Source organism: Lepidochelys olivacea (genome assembly GCF_965140295.1).
Source record: "Lepidochelys olivacea isolate rLepOli2 genome assembly, chromosome: 1".
In the NCBI taxonomy this organism is placed as follows: domain Eukaryota; kingdom Metazoa; phylum Chordata; order Testudines; family Cheloniidae; genus Lepidochelys; species Lepidochelys olivacea.
Genome location: NC_140411.1, coordinates 1592644 through 1611630, shown reverse-complemented (window position 1 = coordinate 1611630; position 18987 = coordinate 1592644). Strand labels below are relative to the sequence as shown.

Genomic DNA, 18987 nt, shown 5'->3' with positions numbered 1-18987 from the left:
AGGAAGGAAATTCCACCACCTCCCTAGGTAACGCATTCCCGGGGGATATGTTCATAGTGACTTTCCCCTGGAAGGTATTTTGAAGATATTTTAATAAAAGATGCTACAGGGTATGATGATAGTCACAGATGAGAATTAAAGATCAGTGATCCATTGGTGAAAGCCTCATGTACCTGAAAAAACTGAGGTTTCTGGTTCTGTTTTCCCAGGATCCGTATGGAATTCCATCACTGACTGGTAAAGAGTGAGTTTCTCTTGGGATATATGTTTTACATTCTCCCCCCCTCCCCCCAGATTTCTTAAAGTAAGGAAAAGATTTTTTTTTCTCCAGTCTACATAAGACTTTTGGTTATCTTTCAATGTTACATGTAATCCTACTCTATACAAACCCGACATATGATTTTATACCTTACATTGTTAGAGTTAAGAAGCTATAGTAGTGGGCATAGGTAATTTCCAAATTGCATCCACCTTTTGCTGTGCAGGTGATCGACCTCCTTGAGACAATGTGATACCTAAAAAGGAAACTTCTGGAACCATTAGTCATACCTTTGTTGGATTTCACTTTAATCCTGTGTCTTTGTGTCTATCCCACAGCCCCTATTACTGGACCCCGATTTCCCCCCCCCAGTCCAACCCCTTCGGCATTCCCCCCCGCCCCCGCCTGCAACCAGCGGGGAGGAGCGGTTACTTTGCTTTCCCCCTCCCCCCTCCTCCTTCCGGTGTCTCCCCATCTCTCCCTGCTCACAATGGCGGGGAAGGAGAGGGGCGAGGCCGCTTCAACAAAATTAGCTGTCCCTCCCCCACCACCCCTCCTGCCCGACCCCCAAAGTCCCCCCCACCACTATTGTTAAGATACTTGCCACCCCCCACGCTGGGGCACCGGCAGGAGGAGGCACCGGGGCGATCACTGCTGCTGCTGCGCCCACCGCCCCCCCAGATTCTAGGAACCCCCCCCCCCAGCTGGCTGGAAGGGCCAGGGCGGGATGAAAGGAAAGGGCCCCGTTAAAACCACTAAGCCCTCCATGGCAGGGGCTGCCCCCACCGCTGTGGCCTCGTCATCAGCCGTGGCGTCCCTCCCTGCGTTTCCCTCCACCAGCTCTGCGATTGTCCCTCCCCCGGCCCCCAGGACGTATGCCCGGGCGGTGATGGGCTCACCCCTGCCTGCCGCCTCGTCCTCTCAACCCCCGGCTACGCCACCATCACCAGCGGCCGAGGCCCTTTCCCCGCCTTGACCAGGAGGCACGGCGTCCGTTGCCTCCTGGTGCCCGCCTCGCCCCACGTGGAGACATACGTGCAGGCGTTGGCGAAGGTGGTAGGACCCACGGCTATTGTGGCGGCCTCCAAGATGTATGGGAAGGTGGTTTTTTTCGTAGCTTCGGAGGCTGCCGCCCAGGAGGCGGTGGAGAGGGGCCTGGTGGTGGGGGGGGTGTTTGTCCCCCTAGAGCCGCTAGAAGACCCAGGCGTTCACCTCGTCCTCACCTCCGTTCTTACCCAATGCTGCCCTGTTACCCGCTCTTTCCACCCTGGGGAAACTTGTCTCTGTCATCAGCCCTCTCCCGTTGGGCTGCAAGGACCCCACCCTCCGTCACATTTTTTCGTTCCGCCGGCAAGTGCAGCTTCTACCGCCGGCAGAGGCGCGTGACGAAGAGGCGCTCGAGGGGTCTTTCCTAGTCCCCTACCAGGGAGCCCGCTATCAGGTTTTTACTCTACCGGAGAGGCCCGGTGCTACCTCTGCCGCTCAGCAGGGCATGTCCGCAGAGACTGCCCTTTGGCCCGGGGGGCAGGGACACCCGAGACCCCCGAGACCCGGCAGGACATCGGCCCCATCGCGGCCGACGTGCCTGGCTGCCCGGCACCTGAAACCAACCCCCCTCCTACTCGACCCATCGCTGCTCCCGTCCGGGCCCAAGAGATACCTTCCCTACAATGCCCGGGCAAGCAAAGGACTTCCACCCTTGCTAGTACCAAGCCAGCAGAGCCTATGGAGGAGGGTGTGGCAAGGATATTACCGGGTATAGGAGAGGGCCCGCCCCAAGGAGAAACCCCCGCCCCTCATGCTGCCTCACCACTACCCCCTCGAACCCCTAAACCATCGCCTCTGCCCCCCGACACGACCCCTGCTAACCAGCCCCCAGATGATGCTATGGAGGGCTGGACCCTAGTCCAGGGGAAGCGAGGCAAGCGGAAGACTTGAGCTCCGCTGCATCCCTCCGATGTGGAAGCCCCCCGGAAGACCAGGAAAGGAGGCACTGATATTGAGCCTCCAGCTACGGCCACGAGCGAGATCCATCCGCTGGTGTTGGGAGGGGAAGACGGACTGGCATTGGAGGGCAGAATCCCCCCTCCATGGGAGACCCTCCCCTCCAAGACTTCTGAGGACGCCCCTTCTGCCTGGATACCACCCGAACCCCCTGCGGACCCCGAGGCGACCGTTGAGGCGGGCCATAGAGGAGAGGCCCCCGGGGTGGCAGGAGCTGGCCTCTCCCCCGTGTATGCGGAGATTGAGGCCCTAGATTTGACCCCGGTCACTCAGGGAGGGGATGATCTGCTGCCGGCTGGCCTCGAGCTGGGCAGCCTTACCCCAGCCTCCCTTTCCCCATGCTCCCTCCCCCTAATTGCCTTCCCGGGTGAGCACCCTGCAGAAGGTGGTCCACCACCTGATGCCATGGCCGCTAAGACCACCATGGAGCCAGCGCCTGGCATTATTGGGAGCCCTCTCCCTTACCCCTTAACCCTTGACTCTGCTCAGGAGGCACTTTCCTTTAGCTGCTTGCCTCCTGAACCCCAGAGCCTTACCCCTGCCCCTGCCCCCACCCCTGTCCCTGCCCAAGTCCCCTCCTCCTGCAATGCTAATGCCGCCCCTGGGGTTATTTCCTTTCCGCCTTTCGCAGATTCCCCCCAGGGAGCAGTCTTTGCACTTTCTAGCCGCGACCCATTAGGAGTGGCAATTTTTTCCCTGCCATCCCCCTCTACCCCAAGGCGTGAAATTAATTTAATAACCCCAGCCTGTCAGATGCCCCGTCGGTGGTCCGCACCCTGTCTACCCGCCTTAGCAGACCACGAGGCTGCATTAAGAGCAGGGAACACCTCGGGAATTGTAACCCCACCCCCCATGAGCTGCGGCATGCGCTACGGAAGTTCCTAGAACACACCCGTGGCGCCCGCGATAGGGCACAGCTGGCTCTTCAGCTATGGGGGGACTTTGACCAAATTCTCCAGGCCACAAGGGCCCTTATAAAGGAGGGCAGGGGGCAAGGAAGGCACGGTGCTGCGGCCTACGAGTGAGCCCGCAGCTTCCGACACAATCTACTCACCCACGGGATGGGTCACGGGTTGCTGTGCAACCTGCCTGGGGCCCTGAACACCCCCACCAACAAGAAACCCCCACCTCCCCAGCCCTCCGCATGACGCCTCTTATTATTGCGACCCTGAATACCAGGGACTGTAGGATGGCTCTCCGCAGGTCCCAGGTGCTCTCTTACCTTCGGGAGGGGAGGTACTCTGTAGTTTTCCTGCAGGAGACCCATACGGACCCGGCCGCCGAGGCCAGGCGGCGGCTGGAGTGGTGGGATGGGGTATACTTTAGCCACTTCGTGACCTGGCAAGCTGGAGTGGCGACCCTGTTCTCCCCCAACCTATGGCCTGAGGTGCTAGGGGTCAATGAGGCCGTGCCGGGCCACCTGCTGCACCTTAGAGTCCGTATGGAGGGGATCGTGGTTAATCTTGTTAACATCTATGCCCCGCAAATGAGCTCCAGGCGGCCACAATTTTATCAGCGGGTGTCCGACTTTCTCGGCACCCTGGATTCGCACGAGTGCCTGGTCCTGGGAGGGGACTTTAACACCACCCTCGAGGAACGGGACCACTCAGGGGCCGAGCCGAGCCCGGCCGCCGCGAATATTCTCCGAGGGATAGTTGAACATCACTCCCTAATGGACATCTGGCGTGACCATCACCCAGATGACACTTCCACGTTCACCTTTGTCTGGGTGGAGGCCCATCGGTCACACCACTCTCGGTTGGACCGTATTTACTTATCCCGTTTCCATCTTTCACAGGCCCACTCCTCCGCCATTCGGCTGGCCCCATTCTCCGATCATCATTTAGTCACCGTAACGGTCTCCCTCCATGCAGAGAGACTGGGGCCGGCCTATTGGCACTTTAATAACAGCCTGTTGGAGGACGAGAGCTTTGTGATGTCCTTCCGGGAGTTTTGGCTGGCCTGGCGAGAGCAGTGGCGTGCCTTTCCCTCGGTGCGGCGATGGTGGGATCTCGGGAAGGTGCGCGCCAAGCTCTTCTGCCATGACTACACTCGGGGCACCAGCCGACGGCGAAATGCAGCGATAGATCAGTTGGAACGGGAGGTCTTAGAGATGGAGAGGCGCCTGGCCGCCAGTCCCGAGGACCCGTCCCTCTGCGGAGCATGCCGGGAGAAGCGGGAGGAGCTCCAGGCCCTCGAGGACCACCGGGCCCGAGGTGCCTTCGTTTGGACCCGCATCCACCTTCTTCGGGAGATGGATCGCAGCTCCCGCTTGTTCTATGCCCTGGAGAAAACGAGGGGGGCCAAGAAACACGTCACCTGCCTTCTTGCGGAAGACGGCACCCCCTCACGGATCCGGAGGAGATGTGTGGGAGGGCCCGTGACTTCTACACAAGCCTTTTCTCCCCAGATCCGACCGATCCTGGTGGTTGCGGGGTGCTCTGGGAGGAACTCCCCACGGTCAGCGTGGGCCACCGAGACCGACGAGAGCTGCCTCTCACCCTGGCCGAGATCTCGGAAGCCCTCCGTCGCATGCCCACCAATAAATCTCTGGGCATGGACGGGCTGACTGTGGAGTTTTACTGCGCGTTCTGGGACATCCTTGGCCCAGACCTAGTCACCGTCTGGGCTGAGTCCTTGCAGAGCGGGGTCCTCCCTCTGTCGTGCAGGCGAGTGGTGCTCGCCTTGCTGCCGAAGAAGGGGGACCTCCGCGATCTACGAAACTGGCGTCCCGTCTCACTCCTTAGCACGGATTATAAAATCGTAGCGAAAGCAATCTCGCTGCGGCTAGGGTCCGTGATGGTGGATGTGATTCACCCAGACCAGACCTATACTGTCCCGGGTCGCAGCATTTTTGACAACCTACTTCTAGTCCAAGACCTCTTGGAACTCGGGCGGAGAGATGGTCTGTCATTCGCCCTCCTGTCTCTTGATCAGGAGAAGGCGTTCGATAGAGTAGACCATGGGTACCTCCTGAGCACTCTGCAGGCGTTTGGATTCGGACCTCAGTTTGTGAGTTTTCTCCGGGTGCTGTATGCCTCCACAGAGTGTTTGGTTAGGCTCAACTGGACCCTGACTGAACCGGTCAGCTTCGGGCGAGGAGTGCGGCAGGGGTGCCCCCTCTCGGGCCAGTTTTACGCTCTTGCGATCGAGCCTTTCCTCTGTCTCCTCTGCAGGAGGATGACAGGGTTGGTGCTGCGGGAGCCGGAGCTGCGTCTGGTCCTGTCGGCGTACGCCGATGACGTACTCCTCGTGGTCCAGGACCCGGGCGACTTGGCGCGAGTGGAGGCATGCCAAGCCATCTATTCGGCAGCCTCCTCCGCCCGAGTCAACTGGGTCAAGAGCTCTGGCTTGGCGGTGGGGGACTGGCGGCAGGTAAGCTCCCTCCCACCGGCGCTTCAGACCATCCGGTGGAGTGCGGGTCCACTGCTCTATCTCGGCGTTTACCTTTCCGCCACGCACCCTTCCCCTCTGGAGAACTGGCAAAATCTAGACGGCGGGGTGATAGAGCGGATCTGGAAATGGACGAGGCTACTCCGATGTCTCTCCCTCCGAGGGAGAGCACTGGTGCTTAACCAACTAGTCCTGTCCACGCTCTGGTACCGGCTCAACACCCTGGCCCCGGCCCCGGGTTTCCTGACCCACCTCTGGAGATTGATTCTAGAGTTCTTCTGGTCAGGAATGCACTGGGCCCCTGTTGGAGTTCTTCATCTACCCCTGAAGGAAGGAGGGCAGGGCCTGAAGTGTCTGTACACTCAGGTCCACGTTTTCCGCCTCCAGGCCCTGCAGAGGCTCTTTTATAGTGCAGGTAGTTCGATGTGGAGCATACTGGCGCACGCCTTCCTGCGCCGCTTCCAACGGCTCCGATACGACCAGCAGCTCTTTTATCTTTCTCCAAGAGGTTTTCCGCGAGACCTCTCCAGGCTGCCGGTCTTCTACCAGGACCTCCTCCGGACCTGGAAATTGTTTCTAACAACCAGGTCCGTGGCGGCCACGGTGGGAGCAGATCTCCTCGCGGAGCCCCTGCTACACAACCCCCAGCTCCGTGTGCAGGTGGCGGAGTCCCGCTCGGTGCGCCAGAGGTTGGTCCTGGCGGAAGTCACGAGGGTCGGAGACCTCCTGGACTACGACCGGAGGGACTGGCTGGATCCCCTGACGCTCGCTCGGCGCATGGGGCTCTCCAGCCCCCGCACCCCCCGGCGCGTACTTCAGGAGGTGAAGGCCGCCTTAACCCCCGCTGCTCGGGCTTATGTTAGCCGAGCCTTGTGCGAGGGCGCGTCCCACCAACCCTCCACCCCAGGCCCTCCGGATCTTTTCATCGGTCCCCTGCCCCGTGGACCCGACCGACCCCCCCGCCCCTTCACCGTGAGCCGGCTGCGCAAGCTGCAGCCGGTCCAGTTCCAGACCGCGCCAAAACAACATCTCTACACGCTCGTGCTCCACACCCTTCATGTCCTCACCCTCACGTCCCGCCCTGACACAAAGTGGCGGGACCTCCTGCCACCTCTAGAGGGTGAAGAGCCCTGGTGGGCCAGCCTCTACTCCACCTTAGTCCTGAGGCCCGCCGGGGATATCAGTTGGCGGCTCCTTCATGGGGCCGTGAGCACGGGCATGTACTTGGCGCGGTTCACCCCAATCCCAGACACCTGCCCCTTTTGTGGCATGAGGGAAACCCTGGTGCACGTCTATCTGGAGTGCGCCAGGTTGCAGCCCCTATTCCAGCTCCTCACAAAAATTTTGTTAAGGTTTTGGTTGCACTTTTCTCCTCACCTTCTTATCTATGCACTCCCTGTCCGTGGCCCCACTAAGTCACGGGACCTCCTGGTCAACCTCCTCCTGGCCCTGGCTAAAGTGGCCATCTATAAAACCAGGGTGAGGAGGTTGGCCGATGGTGTCCCCGTCTGGTTCCCTTCGTTTGACCCTTTGACCGCACTCCCATCCCTGTTCTTCATTAGTTGTCCCCCGTAATTATTTGGCTTCCCAGGTCCTGTGGATTCCCCCTTAGTCTGGGGGGGGATCCTTTAGCAGTGGGCGAGCTTTGCCCACCCACTTCCTGGATCCCAATAAGACCTTAGCCAGGGAAAAGGGACCTGCTTAATCGGGGACCCATACCTCTCCATTTGATACCTCTCCTGTAGATCTGAGAGGTCTTCTGCGAGACCTCTCCGGGCTGCCGGTCTTCTACCAGTACCTCCTCCGGACCTGGAAACTGTTTTCAATGACCAGGTCCGTGGCGGCCACGGAGGGGGCAGGTCTCCTCGCGGAACCCCTGCTACACAACCCCCAACTCCCCGTGCAAGTGGCGGAGTCCCCCTCGGTGTGCCAGAGGTTGGCCCTGGCAGAAGTCACAAGAGTCGGAGACCTCATGGACTATGACTGGGGAGACTGGCTGGATCCCCTGATGCTTGCTCAGAGCATGGGGCTGTCAAGGTCTCGTTCTCTCTGGGGTGTACTTCAGGAGGTGAAGGCCACTTTGCTGCCCATTGATTGGGTTTATCTCGACCGGGTCCTGCACGAGGGCACGCCCCGCCCATCTTCCACCCCAGCCCTGCTGGACCTTTTCATCGGTCCCCTGCCCCGTGGACCCAACCGAACCCCCCACCCCTTCACCATGAGCCGGCTGCATGAGCTGCAGTCAGTTTGTTTCCAGACCCCCCGTGCCAAGGAAATATCTATACACGTTCGTTCTCCACACCCTTCACGTCCTCGCCCTCGTGTCCCACCCCGATACAAAATGGCAAGACCTCCTGCCACATTTGGAGGGTGAGGAGCCCCGGTGGGCCAGCCTATAGTCCACCTTGGTTCCGAGGCCCGCCGGGGATATAAGTTGGTGGCTCCTTCACGGAGCTGTGAGCACGGGCGTGTACTTGGTGCAGTTCACCCCTCTCCCAGACACCTGCCCCTTTTGCAGTGTGAGGGAAACCCTGGCACACATATATCTGGAGTGTGCCAGGCTGCAGTCCCTATTCCTGCTCCTCACCAATATTTTATTACATTTTTGGTTGCACTTTCCCCCTCACCTTCTTATTTATGCACTCCCTATCCATGGCCCCACAAAGTCACGGGATCTCCTGGTCAACCTCCTAATCCTAGCTAAAATTGCCATCTATAAAACCAGAGTGAGGAGGTTGGCCGATGGAGTCTCCTGTGATTGTGGGGCCTATTTCCAATCCTCGGTCCGTTCACGTATCCGGGCAGAGATCCTCTGGGTGGCGTCCACTGACTCCCTTGACGCCTTTGAGGAGCAGTGGGCACTGTCCAGGGTTCTCCGCTCAGTGTCCCCATCTGGTTCCCTTTGTTTGACCCTTTGACCACACTCCTGTCCCTGTTATTTCATTAGTTGCCCCCCAGATTTATTTGGTGTCCAAGTCCTCTGGATCCCCCTCTTAGGCTTTGCCCACCCACTTCCCGGATCCCAATAGGATAGCTCTCCTGTGGTCATCTGTCCCCACCCTATCACAATACAGATATCATTTTTGTATTCAAAGTTATAAATACTGGCTGTACACTTGTCTGATTCTAAGTAGGTTTTAGTAAAGCAGTTGGTCAGCTTCCTGAGAAAAGATTCTTCTCAGTAAGTGCCCATTCAAGAAGCCCTTAAGCCAACAATGAACTTGGAGACGCCAATCCATATCTGAGCTTTCCCAGGTATGTGGCTTGGCTGATAAGGAACTCAGTCATGTGTGGACATGTGACTTGCCCAGGGGACTTCAAAACTCCATTTTGTACCTGGACTTTGCATAGGAGAGAGGAGCGGGTCTCCACCCACAAGAGAAAGTCTATTTAAACCCCTGGGAAACCCCTCCATTTGGTCTTCAGCTGGCTAAAGAGAGAGCCTCTCCACCCCTAAAGACACCTGAAAGAAACTGGAACAAAGGAAAGTAACTAGAGGGGGGGTGAGTGATTGCTGGACTCAGACTAGAAGGAGGTTAGTCTGTAAAAGAAAGCTTACTTTCTATATTTACTAAAATCACTTTTTACTGATTAATTAATCGAGAATATGTATTAATACCTGAGGTGGGGGGAGGAGGCAACAGCTGTGCATATCTCTATCAGTGTTACAGAGGGCGAAAAATTTATGAGTTTACCCTGTATAAGCTTAATGCAAGTTTGTCAAGGTTCCTCCCACACTCTGAACTCTAGGGTACAGATTTGGGGACCTGCATGAAAACCTCCTAAGCTTACTTTCAGCAGCTTAGGTTAAAACTTCAAGGTACAAATTAATTTTACCCTTTGCCATTGGAATTTCCACTGCCAACACCAAACTTTAACTGGGTTTACTGGGAAACGTAGTTTGGACACGTCTTTCCCCCCAAAATCCTCCCAACCCTTGCACCCCACTTCCTGGGGAAGGTTTGGTAAAAATCCTCAACAATTTGCATAGGTGACCACAGACCCAAACCCTTGGATCTGAGAACAATGAAAAAAGCATTCAGTTTTCTTACAAGAAGACTTTTAATAGAAGTAAAGGAATCACCTCTGTAAAATCAGGATGGTAGGTACCTTACAGGGTAATTAGATTCAAAACATAGAGAATCCCTCTAGGCAAAACCTTAAGTTACAAAAAAGACACACAGACAGGAATATTCATTCTATTCAGCACAGTTCTTTTCTCAGCCATTTAAAGAAATCATAATCTAACACATACCTAGCTAGATTACTTACTAAAAGTTCTAAGACTCCATTCCTGTTCTGTCCCTGGCAAAAGCAGCATATAGACAGACATAGACCCTTTGTTTTTCTCCCTCCTCCCAGCTTTTGAAAGTACCTTGTCTCCTCATGGGTCATTGTGGTCAGGTGCCAGCGAGGTTACCTTTAGCTTCTTAACCCTTTACAGGTGAGAGGATTTTTTCTCTTGCCAGGAGGGATTTTAAAGGGGTTTACCCTTCCCTTTATATTTATGACAAGGTTAAAATTGATTTATTTAGGGTTTGGACCCCATTGGGAGTTGGGCATCTGTGTGTCAGGGACAGGCACACTTCTGTAAGCTGTTTTCAGTTAAGCCTACAGCTGTTAGGGAACGTGGTTCAGACCTGCGTCTGGGTTTTCAGCAGACTAGGGGGTCTGGCTCATACCAGGCAGGGCACTGAAGTCCTAAGCTGACAGGGCAGGAAAGCAGGAGCAGAAGTAGACTTGGCACATCAGGTGGCAACCCCCAGGGGGTATCTGTGATCCAACCCGTCACATCGAGCTTCCATCAGCAGTTTACGAGAGAGAGCTGATATCTGATAGAGTTAAACCCCCACAAAGAGGAGTGGAGCCAGACAGGGAGGTGTCTACAAGATGTTCTCTTCACCAAAATGTGCCTCCTCTGCCCTCAGTGTTTCTCAAAGTGCTCTGGTTTCAGGACTGACCCAGCTGGACTCCCCTGAAGGAAATGTTTCCTCAACCAGTCAGTACTGGTTTGGGGTCAGGAAGAGGATTTCTCTTCTCCTTTGGAAAGTGCTCCCCAGAACTGAAGAGGCAGGAAGTCCCTGTTTTAGTAGGCTTTGTCCCATCTTCTCTCTCTGTGTTCATTTAGGTCCATCTCTCCCTTTCCTTTTTAACTCACCCTCCACCCCCCGCCAACGCCTTCCTCTCTCTTCCACTTCTAATGTGCATCCCATCCTATGTACCAGTTACAAGCATACAAAGGGCTGTTATTCCATCAACTTCAGTGACAACTGAAGGTGTAGTAATGTGAATCGCTGCATCTGAGAGCTGATCTGGCTAGGCACGAAACAGTGCACATTAGTCTGGTTATTAATCCAGGTAAAACAAAGTCCCTGGCCATTACCATCAAGCAGCCTGAAAATGCAACCTGCTTGGTATTAACCTGTATGGTAGGACTGTTTATCAGGTGGCAGCTTCATAGACAGGGCTGGAGGCTGCTCGAAAGATGTGGGCACTTGGAGAGCAGCTGCTGTTGCCCTCTTCCATTCCATAGACTTTGTGGTTTTGTTGTGGTGTCAGGCTTGCTACAAAGCTGCAGTTCTATGGAACAATAGGTACCTCATCTCCCCTGGATGGGAACGAAATGTGCGACTGATGAAAGCTGAGGATCTCCAGGCTGACATTTTCAACCCAGGAACCAATCCCTGCAACAAACCCCGTTGTTAGGATATAGATATTCAGGCCTGTCTGTAAAGGCCTATACTCTAAGAATTTAGGTGTATTCTTATCACTTGGTTAGTGATAGAGGTATAAAAGAAAGAAAGAATCAAAATCACTGTCTGCCAGTGTAAGGGCCTTCTCTTACTGTGACAGTCTGAGGCCCTGTTCGTAGGCTAAGGCCTTTGGCTAAGCAGCAGAGGCAGCCATAAGCTGGGAAGTGAACGGTCACCTCCTCACATTCCAAATTTGTCACATTGAATAAGGTGCTATTGGGCTGTTAGGATACAATCCTGTCCTGATAGTGCCCCCAGAGAAAGGGAAGTGCCTGGAAGATGTAAAAGGAAACGTAGTTTGATAGCATCCTGTCTGGCGAGAACTCACTTATCAATAGCTGGGATGTGAAATCCTCACTTCTGTATTGTCTTGTCATTATAGTTCCCACTTCGCTGTTGTTTGTCTGTATAATCTCTGTCTGGTTCTGTGATTGTTTCTGTCTGCTGTAGAATTAATTTTGCTGGGTGTAAACTAATTAAGGTGGTGGGATATAATTAGTTACATAATAATGTTACAATATGTTTGGATTGGTTAGTTAAAGTTCAGGAAAATGATTGGTTAAGACATAGCTAAGCAGAACTCAAGTTTTACTATATAGTCTGCAGTCAATCAGGAAGTGGGTGGGAAATTGGAACAGGGAATGGGGTTGGGGGAATTGGAATCATGTTTAGCTAAGGGTAGGAATGGGAACAGGGACACAGGTAAGGCTCTGTGGTGTCAGAGCTGGGAAGGGGGACACCAAGGAAGGAAACTGGAATCATGCTTGCTGGAAATTCACCCCAATAAACATTGAATTCTTTGCACCTTTGGACTTCTGGTATTGTTGCTCTCTGTTCATGTGAGAAGGACCAGGGAAGTAAGTGGGTGAAGGAATAAGCCCCCTAACACCTGTTGCCAACGCTGTCCACATATCTAGCATCAGAGAGTATCAATAGAGCATTTATTAGATGGAGTGAGAACTGGCTAATTGATAGGTCTCAAATGGAGATGTCCATGGGGAATACTCATCCAATGGGGGGATTTTCTAGTGGTTCACATGGGTTCTAAGGCACCTAACTTCCACTGATTTGGGCTTCTAGGAGCCTGGACCATGAGCTAGAGATAGGTGCCTATTTCCACATGGGACTGTCCGCTATGAGCCCTCTCCTGGAGCGAGGTGCCTAGGACAGGTCAGCACATTTCCTTAGGGACCCAAGAGAGTCGTGGGGGAACAAGATCCAAAATCTCTGCTCTACTTGATTCGGAGCAGGGACAGAAACACAGGTCTCCCACGTCACACGTGTGCCCTGAACAGCAGGCAAATGGCTTTCTGGGTGGAGCTCTCAGTCTCCGTGGCTGGAGCTGTTCCATTTTGCACAAATAAACTTTCAGTGGACCAGGGATTTGAAAGTGGGTTTCCCAAATTCCAGGTGTGGGTGCTAAACCTCTGGGCTGTGGGATATTCTGAGGGTGCAAACACATGGACGCACATGCAAACACACACAGAACTACATGAGTGCACGCACACACACACACACACACACACGCACATGCACACGCACACAAATGCAAGTGCACATACACATGGGTACACAGATCTCGACAGACAAACACATGGACCCACGTGCACACATACACGAAGACTCACATACACACACACACACACACACATACACAATATATTCCTGACCTTCTCGGCCCCACTCTGGAGGTGTGGTCTGAGAACCCCTAAATGATCACGTCTGCTGGGGAGAAAGGTGGGTCAGGGAGCAGAGCCTTGAAGGAATAGGGGGTTAGGGTGTAACTTGAACATAGACCAATTCCCCAGTTTGTCACATTGACACAGCACAGCAATTCCAGGAAAAGATATAATATCACTCTGACTACCATGTAAGTGTTTCAGGGAAGGGGGCCCATCACCATATCACCAGCCACCTCTGCATGGAGCTCAGTCTGAGAGCCAGAGCACCAGGAGAAAAAAATAGATTCCTTAATGAGTACAGGGCCGGAGCAGCCTGTCCCGGATCTGTTTGGTCCTCACCCCATAGATGATGGGGTTTAGCATGGGGGGCATCAAGAGGTACACATTGACAATGAGAACATGGAAATGCAGGGGCACATTCTGGGCAAATCTGTACATGAGGGAGAAGAAGAGATTTGGGATGTAAAAGACTAAGATGGCACAGAGGTGGGAGATACAGGTCTCAAAAGTCTTGAGCCGGGCATCCTTTGTGGGGAGGCTGAAGATGACTCTGAGGATCTGGGTATAGGACAGGGAAATAAAACTCACATCCAGACCAATCAAACAGAATACCACAAAGAGACCATAATAACTACTGGCACGGGAGTCGGCACAGGCCAGCTTCACCACAGCCATGTGGGCGCAGTACGGCTGGGGGATGATGTTGGTTTTGCAATATGGCCACTGCCTCACTAGGAAGGGAAAGGGCAATGCAAGCATTCCACCCCGCAGCATCATGGCCAGGCCGATCTTGGCCACAACAGAGTTTGTCAGGATGGTGGAATGTCTCAGGGGATGGCAGATGGCCACGTAGCGATCAAAAGCCATGGCCACGAAGATCCCAGACTCCATCACTGAGAAACAGTGAAGGAAGTACAGCTGGGCGAGGCAGGCACTGAAATTGATCTCCCTGGAATTGAACCAGTATATTGCCAGCATTTTGGGCATGATGGTCGTAGATATGACCAGGTCAGTGATGGCCAGCATGAAAAGAAAATAGTACATGGGCCCATGGAGACTCGACTCTGTCTTCACAATGAACAGGATGGTGAAGTTCCCCAAGACGGCTATGACATACATGGCACAGAAGGGGATGGAGATCCAGACATGGGCTGCCTCCAGGCCAGGAACACCCAGCAGGATGAAGGTGGAGGGGTTGGTGAAGTCAGTTGTGTTGGAACCTGACATGGAGTAGAGGAGAAGGTGTTCTACTCTGAGGCAGAACGGTGTCTCCTGCATGTACATATGTTCCCCTGGCTTCCTGTATGTGCCCAGGCTCTGTGGTGATGGTAGTAGTACAAATTCTGGGATGGAGAGACAATGTTAATATGAGATACAACATATGCTATTGGAGGCTGTTCTCATGGGTGAGGCAGATTGGTCGCTCTTCACAACCTGAAAAATTATATTTTCATCATTCAGATAAATGAATTATGAACAACTGACTCTACTAATGCCAATTCCATATTTTATGGGGCTTCTTGCATCAGTAATTCCTACATTTCATGGTCTGAGAAAACTTAATAGGCACCAGGAGTAAACATGAATGTGGATACTGGTTATCCATCATCGTTCCTTAATGCAATGAAAGCCAGGCTAACAAGTCCATGCTCTAGGGAGTTCTGCATTCACCTGATTGCTCAAAATCTGACAGTGGGGAAAAAACAAACCATTGCTAAGATATGTGCCAAGTGAAAATATTCCAACTGGAACATACCTCAGGGAAAAGACCTGGGAGTCATTGATAGCAGCTCCATGGAAACACCTGCTTGTGCACAGCAGTGGCCAAAACAAAGACAATGTTTGGATGCCAAAGGAATGGGATGAAGAATAACCTGCTCTGAGTATGAACTCAGTTTTGGTTACCCAGTCTCTCTAAAAGGGTTGCCATACGCAGACAGATTGAAAAGTCTGTGACTGCTTAGTATAGAGAAGAGACAAAGAAGGGGGCATATGATAGAGGAGAGCCTTATTGCTTCAAATGGGTTAATTCCCCACAGCAAAACTGATTGGGAGGAAAAAATTAGACAGAAAAACGGGAATGAAAATTGGGAGTTCTTTCAGAAGAGTTCATTAGATATTCAAAAAGTCACGATTCCTTAGTCAAGAAAATACAGAACTTTGGACAAACCTCGGTTCAGTGGCAAACCGAAGGCAGCGATGTTAATCTTTCAGAAAAAGGAGATGTGTTAAAAAAAAATTGTTCTGCATTTGGAAAGAAGCAGTGTAATTTCATCCTTTAATGGGAGAATGTGTATATGGCTGATCAAAGGAATGATGTGGATACAATAGACTTTGATTTCTCTGAGGCATTTGATTTAGTAGGGGAAAACATCCTGATTAAAAAAAGAACACTGTAGAATATCAATCGAGCACATGTAAAATTGACTTAAAACTGCCTAACTGACAGATCCCAGAAAGCAGTTGTCAATGGGCCATTGTCAGCAAATTTTGATGTTTTAGTGTGGTTCTTCAGGGATCAGTCCTATGCCTGATCCTATTCAATATTTTCATCAATGATCTGGAAGCAAATAGAAAACCACTGCAGATAAAATTTGTGTACGACCCAAAGATTGGCAGAATGGTTACAATAAGGAGGCCAGGGCAGGCATACTGATTGATCTGGTGTGTTTTGTTGAACTGGGCCTATGCAAAGAAAATGTTTTAATACAGTCATATGCAAAGTGATCCTCTCTCAACAGGGAATGCAGGCCTGACCCACAGACTATGGCACTGTATTAAGGAATGCGGGGACCCTGAAAAGGATTTAGGGATCCCTGTGGGCAACCAACTCATCATGAGCTCCCAGTGCGATGATGCAGCCAAAAGGGCTGATGCGATCCTCGTATGCATAAACAAGGGAGTCGTGAGTTTGAGCAGGGGAAGGATTTTATCTCTGCACATGGAGAAATTCACTCGTCGAACCACAGAGTCCATATTTCAAAAGGGATGTTGAAAAATTGAAGAGGTGCAGAAAAGAGCCACAAAATTATTGGAGGAAGGAGAAAATGCTGGACAGAGAAGGACTTAAAGAACTTAATTTATTCATCTTAAATAATAATAACGGGCTCTGTAATCTATCAGAGAAAGGCAGAGCAAGAACCAATGGCTGGAAGCTGGGGTGATTAACCGTTGGAACAAACTGCGATAGGAAGTGGTGGATTCTCCAACTCCCCATGTCTGCAGATCCAGACTGGATCCTTTTCTAGAAGATCTGTTTGAGGGATTCTCTACCCTTAGAAAGCTACAGTGGCATTTCCATAGTGATTCGGTGTAGATACTAACACTGACGGCTGGGGTTCTCCCATCAGTGTATGTAATCCACTTCCTTGAGAAGTGCTAGCTAGGTTGTGGGAAGACCTCATGGTGTCTACTCAGGGGTTAGGTTGATATAACTACATCTCTCAGAGCTTTGGATTCTTTCTGATGCTTCAAAAAAAAGGCAAATGCAATGTTAGATTGTATTAGCGGAGGCATAAAATGCAAGTCACAGTAGCATATAGTACCGCTCTATATCTTGATACTAAACTGGGAGGAGTGGTGGATATGCTGGAGGGGAGGGATAGGATACACAAGGACCTAGACAAATTGGAGGATTGGGCCAAAAGAAATCTGATGAGGTTCAATAAGGATAAGTGCAGGGTCCTGCACTTAGGACGAAAGAACCCAATGCACAGCTACAGACTAGGGACCGAATGGCTAGGCAGCAGTTCTGCGGAAAAGGACCTAGGGGTGACAGTGGACGAGAAGCTCAATATGAGTCAGCAGTGTGCCCTTGTTGCCAAGAAGGCCAATGGCATTTTGGGATGTATAAGTAGGGGCATAGCGAGCAGATCGAGGGACGTGATCGTTCCTCTCTATTCGACATTGGTAAGGCCTCATCTGGAGTACTGTGTCCAGTTTTGGGCCCCACACTTCAAGAAGGATGTGGATAAATTGGAGAGAGTCCAGCGAAGGGCAACAAAAATGATTAGGGGACTGGAACACATGAGTTATGAGAAGAGGCTGAGGGAGCTGGGATTGTTTAGCCTGCAGAAGAGAAGAATGAGGGGGGATTTGATAGCTGCTTTCAACTACCTGAAAGGGGGTTCCAAAGAGGATGGCTCTAGACTGTTCTCAATGGTAGCAGATGACAGAACGAGGAGTAATGGTCTCAAGTTGCAGTGGGGGAGGTTTAGGTTGGATATTAGGAAAAACTTTTTCACTAAGAGGGTGGTGAAACACTGGACTGCGTTACCTAGGGAGGTGGTAGAATCTCCTTCCTTAGAGGTTTTTAAGGTCAGGCTTGACAAAGCCCTGGCTGGGATGATTTAACTGGGAATTGGTCCTGCTTCGAGCAGGGGGTTGGACTAGATGACCTTCTGGGGTCCCTTCCAACCCTGATATTCTATGATTCTATGATTCTATGCAGCACTGGTTAGGCCTTAGTTAGAGTGGTGAGTCCAATTTTGGCATTCTGTATAGAAAGGATGTAGATTACCTGGAGAGGATCCAGAGGTGAGTGACAAAGATGATCAAAGGGAGGAAATGCAAGCCATATGAGCAAAGGCAGAAGGAAACAGGCATGTTTACTTTCAAAAAGATGAGATTAAGTGGGGGTCATGATAGCAGTCTTCAAATAGTTGGAAGGCTGCCATAAAAAGCTGGAGGAAAGTTGTCCTATTTTGCCACAGAGGGCAGCAGAAGAGGCAATAGGTTCAAACTACAGCATAGCAGATTTAGATGAAATATCTGGAAAAAAAATTCTAACTGTAAGAATAGGAGAACAATTGAACAGATGCCTAGGGAGGTTGTGGAAGTTCCTTCACTGGAGGTTTTCTAAAGGAGAAGGGAAAGTCATCTGTCTGGGATGGTTTAGTCATAATAAATCTTGCATCAGGCAGGGGGTTAGACTAGATGACCCTTGAGGGCCCTTCTTATCCTATGGCTCTGTGATTCTACAATGTAATCTAGTGAGGAGCAGGACTTAGTCAAACACAGATCATGGAGATGAATATTGGGGAAACTGGGTAAAATTTAATAGCATGTGTTATGCAAGAGGACAGATTGGATGATTTAATGGTCCCTTCTGATGCATCCAGTGAAGTGAGCTGTAGCTCACGAAAGCTTGTGCTCTAATAAATTTGTTAGTCTCTAAGGTGCCACAAGTCCTCCTTTTCTTTTTATGGATACAGACTGACACGGCTGCTACTCTGAAACCTTCTGACCTTGAACACTGTGAATCTATTAATTAAGAAACTAGATCAGGCAATAATGTTTACTGTACCTCATAACATGAGCAAGGGAACATTGAATTACATTGAACATATAACAGTGAGAAAAGAAAATTCTTAACAGAATCCATATTTAACCTGTGGAACTCATTGGCACTGACATATTAGATTGAAGTGTTTAGCTGAATGGGATTCACAAATGGGGAAACTTTGGGGAAAAGGGGAGCCTATAGAGGAAGCAGGGGCTCCACCTGAACCAAAATGGAACCAGATTGCTGGCACTTTACATTAAAAAGGTCACAGAGCAGTTTTGAAACTAAGGGTTGGGGGAAGCCGACAGGTGCAGAGGAACACATGGTTCAGACAGAGACATCACGAAGGGGAGGCTCTATTAATGGAGATTCTCTAAGTCCTAGTGAGGACGAGATGATGGAAAATGATAAAATACAGGTAGGATCTGATGAGAAACAATGAAATGAAAAAGTGTCCCGTTCAACTACATCATGTAATGGCAGACAGCTAAAAGGACTCCAGATTTTTAAGTGCTTCTATACCAATGCTAAAATTCTAAATAATTAAGTGGGTGAACTAGAGTGCCTCATATTGAGGAAATGGTAACAAAAATGAATAGGGGTATGGAAGCA

At 51.5% G+C, this 18987-nt stretch overlaps 1 protein-coding gene across 1 annotated transcript in view; it reads right to left on the bottom strand.

Annotated features, from left to right (window-relative positions):
* The window catches only part of LOC311514582 (olfactory receptor 52R1-like), a gene marked incomplete at both ends in the record, with an annotated part of 34157 nt that extends 19839 nt beyond the window's left edge, over window positions 1–14318 (bottom strand). Inside the window, one exon of the mRNA XM_084617149.1 lies at window positions 13816–14318. Within this exon, the coding sequence (XP_084473275.1) occupies window positions 13816–14318 (503 nt within the window). The remainder of the gene's footprint in view (window positions 1–13815) is intronic.
* Between the last annotated feature and the right edge of the window lie 4669 nt (window positions 14319–18987).